Below are 16,894 nucleotides of genomic sequence, written 5' to 3' on the forward strand. Positions count from 1 at the left end.
CTGGGCACATTCCAGGTCAGGCCTCGGATGTGCACCTGCTCATCAATGAGGCCAAGGCAGTAAGTCGAGTTGTTCCTCCGAGCCAATTGAGGGATCGAGGGCTAAAAGTCATTCCTGGTCCTAGCTAGTGTCGCAGCTCTATGATCCGGCAAATACTGGCAACCCCGCCAAGATTAAGGCGATCCAAGAGCACCTGCAGAGTCTTCAAAAGGGCCCTCAAGCATGGCTGATCGCAAACCACCTTCTCGCGGAGGACAACACTGACCTGAGGTTCTTTGGAGCTCTGACTTTTACCGTAAAAATAAATCAGGATTGGTGCGCGTCCTAATGACTTCATTGTGCGAGACCTACTGACTCTGTCCGTAGGCAACACCTGAGCACAGAAGAGGCCCAGGAGCTACTAGGACGGCTGATTGATCATTATGTTATGTTGGTCAATGGAGGCGAGCGTTCTCTGGTTGTACGAAAACTAGCTTCCAGCTTAGCTACCATCTTCCTGAAACCCAACGCTCCCTGGACACGGGCTCTCTGCAATCTAGCGGCTTCCTTAGCGGATGGCAAGTATGTCTCGGAGGAACACTGCAAGGATATCGACCTGAAAAATACCGTGCTTCCCGCGTTGTCTGAAGGCCAGGTAACTTCCTTGCTCTATTTCTCTAATACTCTTGGAGAGGAGATTCACAAATGGAGCTCTGAAGCCCGTCGCAATCGAGATGATCACCCCATTTCCGAGAATATCAAGGATGCCTTCGTACTCGTCGATGTTGTTCTTGGTCACATACTGCAGCAAGTTGCGTCTGGGGCACATTTGTCTGATGATAGTTTGGGGGATGAGGCCATTAACTCCTACCAGGTGAGCTCACTCGTCTTCTGTATTTTTGTCTCATCTAACATCTGGGATAATAGACATGGATGTCCGTTCGAAGCGCATTTCAGCTTCGCGACACGATACCTGTATCGCAACTCGCTCCTACTACGACCTACGTGATTCAATGCATGAGGATTCCAGTTTTGTCGAAAACTGCGACCCAAGTCGTGGTCGAGTTGATAGATTGGCGGGACACAATCTTCACCCCAGGTCATATCAGCGCCATCTTGGACTATATTGTTTGTGACTATGGTACTGCGCATATTGCTTCACTGATGGAGGGCGATTTCGAGGATGAGAATATGACATTCTTGGAGCTTCTGCTGGCATATGCAACACTACAGCAACGGGATCTTCTGACGAAAGCATTGGACCCGCAACATGAGAAAGTACTCGCTCTACTTCACACATTGTTCAAAGCTCCTGGTTATGCATCAGTGGATGATTCGGCTTCTCCTTTGGTTCTCGAGTGGTGGACTGAGGTTGCCGATGATCTTCAAGAGATATATGTGGATTCAGAAGATCAAACGGGGCTTGGGCCTGCGAAGCACAACCTGGCTCGTGCAGCACTGGATTGTTTCGAGAAGCTGAAGTACCCCAGTCCAGCAGAGTTGCAAGACTGGAGCGACGATGAACGTGGTGAGTTCGGGGCTTTTCGGCGTGACGTCTGTGATTTTCTTCTAGCGATCTATCCAATGCTAGGTGTAGAATTGGTTCAGGTCTTTCAGGAGCGAGCGAGATCGTCACTTCAGCAACAGGATTGGCGAACGTTCGAGGCCTCCATCTTCTGCGTTGCTCAGCTCTCCGAGGCCGTCGACGAGAACCAGCACGCTGATGAATGCCTCAATTCAATATTCTTCTGTGATGAATTCGCAAACCTATGCGAGGGAAACGAAGTGGTCATCCCCGACAAACCCCGTCAAACATTGGTGGATATGCTCGGGAAATATCAGTCATACTTTGAACGGACACACGCGTTGCTTCCCCGGGTGCTAACATTTCTCTTCGCGTCGCTTGAGATCGGTCCTTGCGCATCAGCAGCGTCCAAGTCGATTGCATATCTCTGCAAGTCATGTCGCAATGCTCTTACGCTGGAGCTTCCTGCTTTCATTGGGCAATTTGAGCAATTTCGTTTCAAGCCCACAGCCACGGCTTTCACCATGGAGAAAGTTCTGGAGGGCATTGCTGCGATCATACAGACCGTACCCGAGGACGGCGCGAAGGCCCAATACCTCGAGCAAATTCTTCGGGTCTTCCATGAGCAGGCAACCGCAGCTCGCGAAGAAGCCGGTAATGGGCTCATTGAGCAAGCACAGAGCCGTGCCCAGCTCGTGCTACGATGCGTTGCCAGTGTTGGCAAGGGTCTCCGAACCGATGGTGAGATCAACTTAGACTCTCACGAAGATAAGGAAGCGGATGCTTACCCGCCAACTTTCTGGAATCTGGGCGATGGGGCTGTTGTACAGAACCTCATCATGCAGTCCATGCAGCTCCTCATGACTGATTTCCCTGTGGATGTGGCGATTATCGAGGCTACCTGCGACATACTCAAAGCCGGCTACACCGAGAGGACGGGCCCCTATGTGTTCCCACCGATGATGACAGTAAACTTTGTGAAGAGCATCCCTCTGGGCAGCGCGGGTACCGATATGGTCATGGGCACTGCCTCAGCCTTTCTTGCATCTCACAGCTCCCATCCACAGCGTATTCGTGATGAGACAGTTGCGTTGATTGTGCACGTTTACGAGACATTCTGCTGGATGCATGAGAAACCAGAGTGCTACGATCCCGAAGTCGCCAACAGCGGGATCGATTTTCTGACGCGCTTGCTTCCGAAATACCACCCTTTCCTCTTCGCGCTCACCTCCACACCGCAGGAACCCGGCCAGACGGCTACTCAGCCGCGACCAACTGTTCTGAACGCTATCCTGAACTTCACACTTATCTCATTGCAAGGCCCCGAACCTCTTCCGCTCCGCTCCGCCTCGCAATTCTGGGTGAGCGTGTTGAACCTCCCCGGTGATGCCCCGCCTATTCAAAATGCTATCCGTGAATGTCTGCCTGCTCTCTGTCGGATCTTGATGACGCAATTCGCCGGAAGATGTGCCCGGTCGGATCTTGAGCACCTGTGCGAGGTGCTTCGCAAAGTCATTTTCAAGCAACAGGGTGCAGCTCGGCCGCATCTTACCGCGGCGTTGGCCGAACTGGATGAGGCCGTTGATCAACACCAGCGACCAACCGTCACACCAGAAGAACGACAACGCTTCCTTGCGTCTTTGTTGGCCGCAAGGGGCGCCAGAGCACAGACCAGTCAATTGGTACGCTCGTTCTGGGTCAAGTGCCGGGGTGACTCATTCAATTACGTCGGATAGGGACCATAGGGTAGCTGACAGTGTCAAACAATGACTATTGGACTCCGAGGTCCATGAACAGGGTTCATGCTAGGCAAGTTGTAAACGGTCGGGTGATGTAACACTACCACTGCAACATGTAAATCATGCAGGGAATGTAGAGGGGGACACGCACTTCCCGAACGGCCGTATTTACCACCAAAACTCCCACACAAACACAACGCGTCCCTTGCCTAAACACCAAGATCCTTTACGATGGATACACGATATAAGCAAGCGAGGAAGGCCTTTCGCAACACGCGTATAAGCAAGCGAACGAGGCCTTTTGCAGCACCTCTGTAGGCAGAAAAGTAAATGAAGGCTTACAAAGCACGTTTATATACAATTTAGATAACTATACGGCCTATATCTTCAAAATATTGACCATTTTGAAGTGTTTCTGCGGTGGATAATGATGATTTTACAGATAAGTTGTAGGTATATAAAATCAGCAGCCATTCCGGAAGTGCGCATGGCCCCCTGTACTTTTCATGTCCACTGCTCGAATTGTCTGCCTCAGGCATAGTGGCAGCTTTGCGGACTCTTACATTTGCCTTCAAGCGGGGCGATCCGCTTTTGGCGGGCTACTGATTCCTCCGCCACTGAGGCGGTGCGTCCAAAAATCCCCTGCACCTGAAAATGGGAGTATGCCTATAGTAAACAAACAAATAGCTGCGGTGGACTCTGCCGAGTAGTGGGTAGGGCGGAAAGAAAAGGTCCTATTTTTAGGACCCTGCCGTGATGGCCAACTGTGGCTGTATACAGAGTACTGTGAGTTGGATGCACTTGCCCACCAACTGGTGATTTGCTGTGCTGCAAAATCGCCAATCACTCCACCTCAACCCCCCCCGCCTGTACTGCACAATGCATCGCGTCTCAAGATTTTCCAGTGCCAGCCATGCAAATCATCATCTGAATCGGGTGGACAGGGCGATCCTCATCCAATGACGCGATGTCGTGCCCTACGAGACTGCCGACAATCCCCCCCTTTTTTGTGGGCTTGGTCAGTGCTCTCAATGCCCTCGTGTTTCGTCTTAGACGCGATGGTGGATCTCGCGCCTGGGGCAGCGGCAGCAAGCAGCATGGCCAACATAATAAGAAGTCGCCATGTCTCTTCCGCGCGTCGCCCGGAACCTGCCTGCATCCTGACCACATCTCACCATGCCGGTCATCGCCAACACCCCCGAAGCACTCATCGCCCGCACGGATTCCTGCGACCCGGAGACAACATGTCAAGGGCTGACCAACAGCGGAAAGCCATGCCGGCGAGCGCTCGCCGATCCAACCGACCGATACTGCTGGCAGCATAAGGACCAAGCTGCCACCGAGTCGCCGGGGACCAGCACGCCGCTCGCGAACCCCAGCAAGCCGCGGACCAGCATCGACACGCTGCTGGACCGCATCGGGATCCTCAACCTCAACGACGCGGCCTCGGAGAAATGGCGCCCGTCGCGCCCCAACAAACCACAAAAGAGACCGAAGAAACGCACCATCTGCTGCTGCTTCGAGGTGATCGAGGAGGAGGAGATCCGGCCGCCCAGGCCCGTCTCCGCGCGGCCTCCGTCCCAATCAGCCGCCGCCCCGGGCCCCGTCCCGCAGGCCAACCTGCTCTCGCCCAACAGCCAGATCCCCACGCGGCCATCCGCGCAGACCTCCCACCACTACTCTTCCACCTCGTCCGGGATCCCGGAATCCTGGATCCCCGCCGATCTCAGCGCGGAGGCGAGCTCCACGCTGGCATCCGAGCTGGACAAGCCGATCTCCGAACGCGACGAACCGGGCTACATCTACATGTTCTGGTTGACGCCGGAGGAGACCACGGGAGGGGAGGGAGGAGCGCGCGGTCCGCCGCCGGCCGAGGTGGCCAGCTCGCTGCTGCCACACCACAAGTCGACGCCGGGCGGCGCGCGCGACCGCGGCGTCAGCGACGCGATCCGCACGGCGCGGGACCTCCGGGCATTAACCTCGGCGCCCAGCGCGACCAGCCCCGGCACGATCCGGCTGAAGATCGGGCGGGCCAACAACGTGCAGCGCCGGTTGAACGAATGGTCGCGCCAGTGCGGCCACCACGTCACCCTAATCCGGTACTACCCCTACACGCCGTCGACGCCGCAGCCGTCGCCGGCGCGGATGGGGGGCAATGTGCACGACAACGCCGCCCTCGAGCCGGGCCGGAAGGTCCCCTTCGTCCACCGCGTCGAGCGGCTGATCCACCTGGAGCTGGGGGATGTGCGTATCCGCGACATGGGCAAGTGTCCGGAGTGCGGGCGGGAGCATAAGGAATGGTTCGAGGTGACGGCGGAGAAGAGCTCGCTGAAGCGGGTGGATGACTGCATCCGGCGCTGGGTGAAGTGGGCGGAAGTGCAGGAGAAGCAGAGGTAGAGTAGGCCGGACGCATGGTTGCCCCGTAGCTGACCGGTGGTACATGTGAGTCTCTGCCTTGTTGACCGGTCATCATCAGCATTATACCCCAACACACACACCACACACACATAGAGCAGAAACCCAGAGTACACCTTGCATTAAGCAGCGCAACCTCATATCTGTTGAAGACACAAGCATCCCACAGTAGAACGCAGTACTAGGCAATTCTCTCATCGCATCGCAAACAATCTTACTCCATACCCCCAACCTCCCCTCCCGATCAAACGTCCACATCAATCAACCCTCAACCTCAACCTCAAACTTAACCCTCCCCTCCCCGCCCCCCCCGTTCCTCCTCAGCGCCCCCCCTCCCATCCCCCCAACCCACCCCCAAACCCCTCTACAGCCTCCCCCCTCAAAACCCTCCCCAGCACCCTTCCCAGCACAAAAACCCCCCACCCGAACCCCCAGAGCCCCAGACCCAGACACCCCGTCCCCACCAACACCGGCCCCATTACCAACATCGCAAAACCCGCGAATACCGCCCCCGCCACGAAAGCCGACACTAGCACGCCGCCCAGGAATAGACACACCGGGATGCCGGAGCAGAGGATCTGCGCGGCCAGGAAGGTGGCGAGGATTGGGTGGGTGAGGATTAGTTGCCTCAGGCGGGGGATGTATCCTTCTCCAGGAGGAGCTGTAGCTGTAGGAGCTGTAGATGTAGATGTAGTGGGATCGTTGGTGGTGGAGGTAGGTAGAGCGTCATGATGGTGGTAGGCATGATCATTGGCATTGTGATTGTGATTGTTAGTGAGTTGGTGCTGGTGGTGTTTGAGGAGGAGGGCGTCGTGGTGGAAGATGGTGGCGCTCTTAGCTGGTTGCTGCTGCTGCTGCTGCTGCTGCTGCTGCTGCTGCTGCTGTTCTTCGGTGGGATGTTCTTGTGCTGAGTTTTGTGGTTCCGACGCGAATTGCGAAGGGATCATGGGGTCGATTTCTGGCATTTGGGGGAATTGTTCGAGTTTTTCTTCCACTGGAGAGGATGTTCTTGGTGGAGATGTGTCTGAGGATGAATATCAGACCTGGATCAGAGTTCTTGCAATCAGACGACAGAACAACTAGCTTGGCTAATGTAGCACAGTGAACCTAAGGGAGCAACCAGTTCTTCCAGAAGACCAAAGTAAACCCGACTAAGGCAGTAACTCCCGCATCGATAGCCCTGCGGACCGGACCTTGCCCTTGCACTAATTAAAACCCGGGAACTACTGCCCGCACCCACGAATCACAAGTCCGCAGAAAAAAAGGGATCGACTGTATTCGTTTTTCCGTCACATACCGTACACTGTACATGACATACGGTCACGTGGTTTGTCACGGGGAGTACCCCTCCATCCTCCGATGGCGAAAAATAACCTGTTAAGGTTCGGGTGATCAAGGATCATCCCCTTGCAACAAGATTCGAGAAGCACACTCGCGCATCTGTCGCCGATAAGATCCGGTTGCCTAGTCTTGGGGAGTTCTTCGATTTACCCCCAATTGAAAGGATCTGAGTACGAGATCGGTGATCACCTGCCTCAGACAACCCAAGGTAGCTCGGAATGTCGGATATGCAAAACGGCGAAAAAAGTTGATGCTGCTGAGAAAGTTCCGCGGAAATTGCTGCTGTTGCGACAATGGGCTAACGATGGAGGACCCATTCACCAAGAATTGGGGCTAGGGGATAGACACGGCTCCACTCTTCCATTCCGGCTTCCTCACCGGGGAAAGCTTCTATGGGTCCCTACGTGGACAGTCTTCGAACAGGATGCTCATCATTGCTCGTATGGATTTGAATGTACAGTGAGAATGGGTAGGGGAAAAAATATCTAATGCTGAAAGCCGACCAGCTGTCCCAACTTTTTATCTCTCAAAACGCCCGCGCGATGGTAGAAAAAAAAGAAAACAGGACATGTACAGTACATGCGACACCGCTTACCAACCGCGCTTGGCCAGCTTGTCGGCCTCAGGCAGATGCGCCACGTTGATACCGACCATGGCCTCGCCCAGACCCTCGCTCACCTCAGCCAGGACCTTGGGGTCCTTGAAGTGAGTCACAGCCTGGACAATGGCCTTGGCGCGCTTCTTGGCATCACCAGACTTGAAGATACCAGATCCGACGAAGACACCGTCGCAGCCCAGCTGCATCATGAGCGCCGCGTCGGCGGGAGTGGCAACACCACCAGCGGCGAAGTTGACCACGGGGAGACGGCCCTTCTCAGCGGTCTCGCGCAGAAGCTCGTACGGGACCTCCAGCTGGCGGGCGTAGGCACGGAGCTCGGGCTCGGGGTCGGCAGAGGACTGCAGGATGGCGCGAGCACGAGCAATGTCGGCATTGACAGTGCGCATGTGCTTGACAGCCTCCACAACATCCCCGGTACCAGCCTCGCCCTTTGTACGGATCATAGCGGCGCCCTCGGCAATGCGGCGGAGAGCCTCGCCCAGGTTACGGCAACCGCAGACAAAGGGGACCTTGAAGCCGTGCTTGGTAACGTGGTAGACATCGTCGGCGGGGGTGAGGACCTCGGATTCGTCAATGTAGTCGACGCCAATGGCTTCGAGGATCTAACAGCATGACATGTTAGCGGCGACGTCCAAGAGACATTAACAAATGTTCTTACCTGGCACTCAACGAAGTGGCCAATGCGGGCCTTGGCCATCACAGGAATGGTGACAGCCTCCATGATCTCCTTGATCATGCCCGGGTCGGACATACGTGCCACACCACCCTGGGCTCTAATGTCGGCGGGAACACGCTCGAGGGCCATGACGGCGGCGGCGCCAGCCTCTTCGGCAATGCGAGCCTGTGCAACTCTCGTTAGCATTGACAGGATGAGTTGAATTCCTAGGAGTGAAGCATACCTGCTCCGCATTGACGACGTCCATAATCACGCCACCCTTCAACATCTGAGCCAAACCGGCCTTGACAGTGAAGCTGTCGGTAGCACCGTTCTGTTGAGCAGCCATTGTGAGAGGAATTGAGGGTGAGATTGGCAGAATTGCTGCGAGAAGGAGGATAAGATTGAAGAAGATGGGCAGAAGGAAGGGAAAGAAAAAAGAATGCCACCGAGGGACCAAGGTTAAATATGAACGGAAGGAAAAGAGTTACCTGGAGAGACTGACCAGACTTGCGAGTGAGTCAACGAGGATGAACTGATTATCTCAGCGTCGCCGCCGAGAACACCCACTCCCTCCCCGACGAAGGTTCAGTACCTCATCCTTGGGAAAACCGTGTCTCCTACACCAATGACTGAGAGTGTTCCGAGTTTACCCCTCGTTGTTCTTCCCCGCCGGCGACTGGAGTTGTTCAGCCCACTTTCCACGGTCTTTCTGCCCCTCGTCAGTGGCAGGGCGGAAATATGGGCCAATCAATGCATCGCCGTCCCTCTGAGCCTTCCCTTGACATTTTCTAACTGGCCACTAAACTCGGAATGGCGCATCGCCCCTCTGTTAGCTTTCCGCGGGCATTGGTAGCCGCGTTTCGGTATTGTCACCTGTCGCTCATGTAAGGTATCCCTTCTGTTCGGTCTGATCAGCAACGGTAATACAAATACAGTTGCTACCTCAGGCGGCAATCTGAAGATCTGGAATACCGGTGGTTGAACTATGATTATACCGAGTAGATGAAGACACTAACTCAATGCATTGAACCAATTCAATTACACACTGTTAGATGAGACGGACCTCAAGAACTTCGAGACTATATACAAGCGCCCATCCGTAATATCCCCCATTCTAATCATCCTCTCCAGTACAGTACACAACCACCCCCGGACCGACCCCAGTGACGTCAGCCCGCTCCTTCCCTCCCTCCTCCGCATCTCCAACTCCAACACCACCAGCACCTCCCCCTTCTGCAAGCATCTCTCCTCAACCTCTCCCAGCAACTCCAATTCCAATTTCTCTCAAGCCCTCTCAAACCAACCAGCAAATCAATCCCCAGGACCTCAACTCTCAATCCTGTGGCACAACACCGCACCCCGAACCCACCAACCAACCCCAACCGCAACAACACCCACCGACCTGGACAAACAGAGAAAATGGCATTCCTCCTCTCGCGCACAACCTCCACCCTGTTAGGCACCACCCTCGGCCTCGGCCTCACCTTCACTCTGCACCCGCTCTCGCCCTTCCGCGCCGCGCCCCTCCAATGCCAATACTCCGCCCCCGCCGGCACACCCGAAACCAACTGGACCGTCCCTGCCACGGACCCCGCGATTCTCAAACAAGGCCGCACGGGCCCGATCCTCACGGCCTCGAACATGCGGCAGGTGAGCCTGGGCAGCGTGCTGGGGCTGGTGGTGGGCGTGGGCTTGCGGGCGTTCTCGCGCGTGCTGGTCGTGTTGATCGGGATGGGGATTGTGGCTGTTGAGGTACGTTCCCCACACCTATCAGGGGAGGTCCTGGTAGGGTAGCGGGTTGAGTTGAGTTGCCTAACTGATTGATTTGATGGCATGTAGTGGGCCGCGGCCAAGGGGTACAATATCCTGCCCGTCAATACTCTCCAGAAATACGTGAAGCGGGTGGATTTGCAGGGCGCCGTGTCGAAGCATATCCCCTTTAAGTTGAGCTTTGGGGTCACGATGGGGTTGGCTGCTTTTGCGCAGTTTTAGCTTGGCTTATTAGTGGTGGTGGGTGTATTAGGGGTGAGATGAACGTTTTGATGTAGAATAGATGGTGGACCAAATATATTTCATCCAATCCAATACTATCACGATTATATAAATTCAAGATTTTTCTTTGATCTGTCTAATACAGGGTATCATTGTTGCGAGTCGAGCTCCAAGGAAAACATTCGCATCTGCTCCATATTATGCAGCGGCAGTAGCTGCAGCAAACCAGGGCTGGCTCAAGCCAAAACCAAATCCTCCAAAACGCCCTCCATCTCCTCCCGGGCCAACGGCACGCCCAGGATCTCCATCCCGCTCGCATCCATCCGCGACGTGATCATCTGGTGATCGTGGAACTCCTTCAGCAACGTCCGGAACATCATCTCGGAACTCGCGATGAACTCCTCGGCCGCCTTCTGGTAGAGGGCGCGGAACTCGATCCCGGCGGCATCCTCCCCTCGGGCACCACCACCACCACCACCACCGTCCTCCCCCTCGTCGTCCGACAGATGGCCCTCGTCCGACGCGGAGAGCAGCTCCGTCAGCAGCAGCTGGTACAGGTTGCGCGCGTTCTCGGGCAGACTCTTCAGGACGAATTCTACGCCCTCCTTGCCGCCGACGCGCTGGCCCTTGCGACCGAGCAGGGCGCTGACTTCCTCGACAACATCGAATTCCGCGTCGAAGGGGGCGAAGGTCGTGCAGTCGTGGAACACGAAGTTGAACTGGTCGCGGAGGTTCAGGTCCCACATAAGGAGCACGTTGGGCGTGTCCGCCGTCGCGAGGAGGTTGATCTGCGGGGTGGCGGCCAGGCGGGCGAGGAGGGCTTGGTTCGTGGCGCGGCGGAGGGAGGGGGCGTCGATGGAGTTGATGATCACCGTGATTGGAGGACTATCCGAGTCGCGGGCGTTCAGGCTGGACTGCAGCAGTTCCAGGACCTCTTGCGGCTGCGAGCCCATCTTCGACGGGATGTCTGCGCCCAGCACCGCTGTGACAATCGTCGCAAAGATGGACCGGATCGAGACGCCTGGCGTGTGGCCGTTGACAATAACGACGGAGGGTAGTGAGGCGGCGGTGGAGGTGGTGCCGTCGTCGTCGTCGTCTTCATTGTCGTGGGAGTGGCGGCGGTATTGCCAGTCGGCAAATTCCTGTAGCAATCGACGCTTCGATCCGTAGCCGTACAGGCAGATGTTGAACCCCTGGTCGAACTCGAAGTCCCATTGGGGGAAGGACCGGCAATGCAGGTCCAGCAATAGGGCCTTTTCCTCCTGGAACGGATCCACCCACTGCGCCATCTTCTCGAAATACTCCTCGTGCGTCAGGAGGTTCACCTTGCTGAGATTGCTATTCGACGTCCGAGGCGGTCCCGCCCGGTTTTGGAAGAAGTAGCGCTCGTGCGCTGGGAGCTCGCCCTCGGGCGTGGGAGAGCGTTTGTTCTTTGCGCCTTTTGGTCGTCCGGCTCGACGTTTGGGGGTGGGTGCTGCTGCATCCCCGGCTGCTGGCTCTTCGGATCCTGCCTCGACGGAGGGTACTACTCCATCTTCATTGGTTGCTGAGTTTGCTGGCGTTGGTTCCTGAAGGGCCGTGTCGTCATCGTCCTGCAGGATTTCCTCCGCGAGGCGATCGGCGCCATCCCAAATTTCATCTTCGTCTTGTTCCAGCAGCAGGCGAGCGCTCTTCTTCTTTGCGGACCGGTCGGCATTTCGAGCTTTGGTCGGGGTGTCGGGCGCAGCGGTCTGTTTCGTAGGCGTCGAGAATAGAGCCTTCGCCTTGTTCTTGTGTGTGGGAGTCTTCAATCCCGAGGCTTTCAGGGTAGCTGGAGTGTCCGCGGTCGGCTTCTTGGGAGTCGACTTTATTTTCTTCGCTGGGGTGCCTTCAGGGGTTTTTTCCCTGGCCACATGCCCGTTCACGGCGCCATTGGTCGGTGCATCGGTAGTCCTCGGCCGCTTGGGCGTCGAGACAGCACGCGCTTCGTCCGTATCTGGTTGCTTGCGTTTCATTTTAGTTAACTTGGTTGAGAATGGTGAGCGGAATCGGGTCGGTGAAGAAATACCATCCAGACAACAAGCCGGAACAACCCCCAGGTTTAATGAGGAACAGAAAAAAGAAAAAGAAAGAGAAACAATATGACGCAAGGGGGTTCCAGCAAGTAAGCTCCAAGCAGCACAGCTTCTCTTCTCTCTTCACAAGGAAATGAGGAATGCCTTCCCGTACGGTTCAACCCTCGTGGCTTTCGCCCTTCTTGGGCGCGTCTTCGAAGCACCACCGATAGGACCGAGGGTTTTTCCGACTCCGCGATATCGGAAGCGGCATCTCATCGCCGTGCATCGCATCACTGCGGGACCGGCCCTGGCAGTTTCACTCGCCGATATAATTCACGCAGCGAAGAGAGAGCTTCGGTCCGTCGTCCCAATTGACAACTCTCGTCGTGGTTGACTGGCAGTGGTCTCGCGCGTTCACCTCGCCTACGCAGGAGCTAGCTGGAAGCTTCTGATAAGCCAGTGAGTCATTTTGTTTACCATTCGCCCTGAGTCATTTTCGGGGCTGTCTACTGCAAGTGCCTCCGTGTATATCTACCCAATCTCCCAGACCACGTACCCGGGGGGTCATGAGGACGAAATCATTTTCCACGACTATATCAATTGCGTGTCTTCTACACCTATACACCTAGTGCTGGAACCCTAACTAAATCCTCACTTTCTCCAGCCCAGGAAGCCGCCCCCAATGGCTATTTCCGCGCAGTCGGCGACCACCACCATGGCTACCTTCACCCGCATGGTGAAGGGCCAGGTGCGCCATTACTCCGCACCCCTCGACATGGCCATCCCCGCCTCCAAGCAGAAGTACATCCCTTCGTCCGGGTCCTACCCCAAGGGCTTCTCCGTCTCGGGGACCCACGTCGGCGTCAAGGCCTCCAACACCAAGTTCCCCGACCTGGCCCTCATCTCCTCCGAGACCCCCTGTACCGCGGCCGCGGTCTTCACCACCAACAAGTTCCAGGCCGCCCCCGTGCAGGTCAGCCGCAACATCTTGCAGACCCGGCAAGGTCAGGGCATCCGGTCGGTGGTGATCAACTCCGGGTGCGCCAACGCCGTGACCGGCAAGGGCGGACTGGAGGATGCGACCAACATGGGAGCCAAGGTGGATGAATGCCACGGCCTCAGCGGGGAGGAACCCAGCACACTGGTGATGAGCACCGGAGTGATAGGACAACGGTGCGTACTCCCCTGCCCCAGGAACCACAACACCATTTTTCCGTCCTGAAACCATGCCTAACCTTCTTCCTCAACCAAACAGCCTCCCGATCTCCAAGATTCTCTCCAAGATCCCCACCGCGCACTCGACTCTCTCCTCGACGCATGACAGCTGGCTCAGCACGGCCCGCGCGATCTGCACGACCGACACCTTCCCGAAGCTCCTGTCCACAACCTTCACGCTGCCCAGCTCGCCCGGCCGCAGCTACAGCCTGGCCGGCATGACCAAGGGGGCGGGGATGATCCACCCGAACATGGCCACCTTACTCGGAGTCCTGTGCACAGACGCGCCCATCACAGCGGACGCACTCTCGGCGCTCCTCAAACACGCCGTCTCGCGGTCCTTCAACGCTATCTCGGTAGACGGCGACACGAGCACGAACGACACGATCGCGATCCTCGCCAACGGTGCCGCCGGCGGCGCGCCCGTGACCAACAGCCAGAACTCGGACGACTACACCGCGATGCAGACGGTGCTGACGGAATTCACGCAGTCGCTGTCGCAGCTGGTGGTGCGCGACGGCGAGGGCGCCACGAAGTTCGTGACGGTGCGCGTGCAGAACTCGCCGGACTACGACTCGGCCAAGCTCATCGCCAGCACGATCGCGCGCTCGCCGCTCGTCAAGACCGCCCTGTACGGCCGCGACGCCAACTGGGGCCGCATCCTCTGCGCGGTGGGCTACACCCAGGGCGTTCGGGACGGCGTCGTCGTCCCCGAGCGCACCAGCGTCAGCTTCCGGCCCGTCGACGGCAGCCCCGAGCTGAAGCTGCTCGTCAACGGTGAGCCCGAGCAGGTCGACGAGGCCCGCGCCGCCGTCATCCTCCAGGAGGAGGACCTCGAGATCGTCGTCGATCTCGGCGGCGGCGAGCTCGGTCCCCAGGGGGCCGGCGGCGAGGAGGCCGTCTACTGGTTCTGCGACTTCAGTCACGAGTATGTCACCATCAACGGTGATTATCGGACTTAAGCATTGCAACGTCTGATATGGTTGAAACGAGTCTATGTGGGTTCGCCAGATGTTTGTCTCAAAAAAGCGCAGTTAGAATGCTTGGATTATTTATTCTTTGAATGCGAGCCTTAATATGAGTCACGGTCATCTGTTCGCTTTTTCTATACTACAACATCTTAGCCGGGTAGTGCAACATGGCCCATGAAGTCAAGCTGGGTGCTGCGATGTAAAGCGAGCTTCTCATGCTACAAGCAAAACAAACTAATCAAGCGGTTCCCACCCGAGTCACCTCAGATGCTCAATGCCCTTCCAATGCAATTTTCAGGTCTTTGATCGAATATGGTTACAGACCAGGTAGTGCTATATACAGCTGTGACTTTTCAACTTTTCCCGTAGGGAGCAAGACAAAAAGATAGGTGACTAGCCATACATTCATCAAGAATTCAAACCATCCAGATTGCAAAGGCACAGCCGCACACTACCTGGTGAAAATAAAAAGAAGATATAAAAACATAAAAACCCACAATCCCTCTTCTCATACTTCATCAGAAAGTGTCCCTAAGCCTCCCTGCTTAGTTACCGGGGACGAGGCCACGGAGGCCGGCGCCAATGTCGCCCTCACGGGCGGCAATCTCAAAGTATCCGTAGATGATGCTAAAGTTGGGTTAGCCATGTTTCGAGAATATTCAAACATGTGGTAGACTTACGTCACAGCAAGAAGGATACCGGTACCGCTGCCAAGAGCACCGAGAAGGTCGGAGGCAACGGAGAGTGCACCGATACAGGCACCACCGAAAGCAGCAGCGGTAGGGATGACACGCTTGAGCTCCTTGTACATGCTCTGCTCACGGTGACCGGCCATCACGAGACCCTGGTCCTTGAGCTGCTTGGCAACGTCACGAGGAGCAGAGCCAGAAACCTCGATCCAGGTCTTGGAGAAGAGGGCACAGGCAACGAGCATGAAGGTGATGTAGACGGCAGTGTGGATAGGGTCCAGGAGAGCGTCCTTGAAGTTCAAGGGAGGGGACATGTAGTAAGCGATACCGGAGGAGGCGTGGAGCTGAGCAGTCCCGTCACGAGGCTCCCAGACACCGAGGAGTCTCACGAGGAGGTTGTCGGAGAAGCGGGAGTAGAGCATCTGGCTGATCAGGAAGATGTTGGAGCACAGAGCGGACTGCAGCATGATGGGCATGTTGGAGGTGTAGAAGAGACGGACGGGGTAGGATCCACGCATTCCACGCTGGCGGGAGGACTTGACGGGGATCTCGACACGGAAGCCCTGGAGGTAGATGACGGCGGCGAAGACCAGGAGAGTGGCCAGCAGGTTCATGATGTTGGGGAGGTTCTGGCGGTAGAAAGCCTCGCGCAGAGCACGCTGCTTGTCGGACCAGGTCAACAAAAGGTGGAAGAGAGCAATGATAGCACCTTCGAACTCGGGGCCACGGCCAGTGTTGATGGTCGTGGGGGAGAACGCCTTCCAAACGATGGACTCGCAGATGTTGGTCGCAATGAACAGAGAGATACCGCTTCCAAGACCGTATCCCTTCTGCAGAAGCTCATCCAGAAGAATGACAACCAGACCAGCAACGACAAGCTGAACGATCAGGAGAACGCAAATACCAGCACCAAGATCGCTGGGCTGGCCGTAGAGACCAGTCAGCACGTACACGCAGGCCTGACCAAAGGACAGAATGATAGCGAAGAGCTTCTGAGCAGTCTGGTAGAGCTCGCGGTCGGTCTTGAGGTCAAGGTTGACATCGATGAGGTGGGTACCAGCGAGGAGCTGTGAATCCACATTGTAAGTATGCGATTGTCAATCAATGGCGCGGCTGTAGTGAGCTTACCTGGAAGACCATGCCGGAGGAGATGATGGGGGTGATACCCAACTCCATCAGAGTACCGCGGTTACTGGCCAACATCATACGGAGCCAGTAGAGCGGGTCGGAAGTGTCAGAGGAGACAATACCATACAGCGGCATCTGACTCATGACAAGGAAGATGAGCAGGGTGAGCTGTGGGCAATCTGTTAGCCGGACCATCTCGTCGATATTTTACAATGTGTCACATACACCAGTCCACATCAACTTCTGGTTGAAGGGCACCTTGGTCTCGGGGGCTGCCACCTCCGGGAGGAGGGGCGTAAAGGGCTTGATTAGATCGAGAAACCGAACTAGTATTCAATGTTAGCAATTGTTGATCCATTGATGAGGTTGGGGGATCGCTGTCGCGAAGACGAATGCGATCGCGTGCAGAACTCACGTCCACTCATTGTGACTGTCTTTCTCCCAAGATTACTGGGCGAAGACGGTACAAGAGAAAAGGAAAAAAGAAAGAGAAGCTGAAGGCGTAGTCCAGCTGAAGGAATGGAGGGGAAGAAATACAAAAGAAGAAGGGAAGATGAGAAGAAAGGATGGGGGGGGGGAAGGGAAAG

General features: G+C 56.1%; 8 protein-coding genes across 8 annotated transcripts; 4 read left to right on the top strand and 4 right to left on the bottom strand.

The window, feature by feature from the left end:
- Positions 1 to 389: 389 nt before the first annotated feature.
- Positions 390 to 3,366, top strand: BO82DRAFT_359185 (putative importin 13). The gene is made up of 2 exons (XM_025636504.1): positions 390 to 853; positions 907 to 3,366. The coding sequence occupies exons 1-2, from the start codon at positions 428 to 430 to the stop codon at positions 3,238 to 3,240; spliced, it is 2,760 nt and encodes a 919-aa protein (XP_025486572.1). The 5' UTR covers positions 390 to 427; the 3' UTR covers positions 3,241 to 3,366.
- Positions 3,367 to 3,961: 595 nt separating this feature from the next.
- On the top strand, positions 3,962 to 5,821 carry BO82DRAFT_359186 (uncharacterized protein). The gene has a single exon (XM_025636505.1). The coding sequence runs from the start codon at positions 4,420 to 4,422 to the stop codon at positions 5,638 to 5,640; it is 1,221 nt and encodes a 406-aa protein (XP_025486573.1). The 5' UTR covers positions 3,962 to 4,419; the 3' UTR covers positions 5,641 to 5,821.
- Positions 5,822 to 5,978: 157 nt separating this feature from the next.
- On the bottom strand, positions 5,979 to 6,623 carry BO82DRAFT_407172 (seipin co-factor family protein; the record flags this gene model as incomplete). The annotated part of the gene is made up of 1 exon (XM_025639615.1): positions 5,979 to 6,623. One exon carries the CDS (start codon positions 6,621 to 6,623, stop codon positions 5,979 to 5,981), a length of 645 nt encoding a protein of 214 aa, XP_025486574.1.
- An 800-nt stretch (positions 6,624 to 7,423) lies between these two features.
- Positions 7,424 to 8,909, bottom strand: BO82DRAFT_436683 (pyridoxal 5'-phosphate synthase subunit PdxS). Its single transcript, XM_025641132.1, has 3 exons — positions 8,518 to 8,909; positions 8,277 to 8,459; positions 7,424 to 8,220 (listed from the first exon to the last, which is right to left on the bottom strand). Exons 1-3 carry the CDS (start codon positions 8,620 to 8,622, stop codon positions 7,591 to 7,593), a joined length of 918 nt encoding a protein of 305 aa, XP_025486575.1. The 5' UTR covers positions 8,623 to 8,909; the 3' UTR covers positions 7,424 to 7,590.
- Positions 8,910 to 9,493: 584 nt separating this feature from the next.
- On the top strand, positions 9,494 to 10,369 carry BO82DRAFT_359188 (uncharacterized protein). Its single transcript, XM_025636506.1, has 2 exons — positions 9,494 to 10,028; positions 10,116 to 10,369. The coding sequence occupies exons 1-2, from the start codon at positions 9,696 to 9,698 to the stop codon at positions 10,266 to 10,268; spliced, it is 486 nt and encodes a 161-aa protein (XP_025486576.1). The 5' UTR covers positions 9,494 to 9,695; the 3' UTR covers positions 10,269 to 10,369.
- Positions 10,370 to 10,383: 14 nt separating this feature from the next.
- Positions 10,384 to 12,489, bottom strand: BO82DRAFT_207193 (origin recognition complex subunit 2). Its single transcript, XM_025630663.1, has 2 exons — positions 12,316 to 12,489; positions 10,384 to 12,250 (listed from the first exon to the last, which is right to left on the bottom strand). Exons 1-2 carry the CDS (start codon positions 12,316 to 12,318, stop codon positions 10,505 to 10,507), a joined length of 1,749 nt encoding a protein of 582 aa, XP_025486577.1. The 5' UTR covers positions 12,319 to 12,489; the 3' UTR covers positions 10,384 to 10,504.
- A 209-nt stretch (positions 12,490 to 12,698) lies between these two features.
- Positions 12,699 to 14,770, top strand: BO82DRAFT_359190 (bifunctional ornithine acetyltransferase/N-acetylglutamate synthase). Its single transcript, XM_025636507.1, has 2 exons — positions 12,699 to 13,477; positions 13,560 to 14,770. Exons 1-2 carry the CDS (start codon positions 12,987 to 12,989, stop codon positions 14,479 to 14,481), a joined length of 1,413 nt encoding a protein of 470 aa, XP_025486578.1. The 5' UTR covers positions 12,699 to 12,986; the 3' UTR covers positions 14,482 to 14,770.
- On the bottom strand, positions 14,642 to 16,882 carry BO82DRAFT_387356 (translocon subunit SEC61). Its single transcript, XM_025638304.1, has 5 exons — positions 16,723 to 16,882; positions 16,533 to 16,633; positions 16,308 to 16,475; positions 15,171 to 16,246; positions 14,642 to 15,117 (listed from the first exon to the last, which is right to left on the bottom strand). Exons 1-5 carry the CDS (start codon positions 16,730 to 16,732, stop codon positions 15,036 to 15,038), a joined length of 1,437 nt encoding a protein of 478 aa, XP_025486579.1. The 5' UTR covers positions 16,733 to 16,882; the 3' UTR covers positions 14,642 to 15,035.
- Positions 16,883 to 16,894: the final 12 nt, after the last annotated feature.

Source organism: Aspergillus uvarum (assembly GCF_003184745.1).
Source record: "Aspergillus uvarum CBS 121591 unplaced genomic scaffold BO82scaffold_86, whole genome shotgun sequence".
Classification (NCBI taxonomy): Eukaryota; Fungi; Ascomycota; class Eurotiomycetes; order Eurotiales; family Aspergillaceae; genus Aspergillus; species Aspergillus uvarum.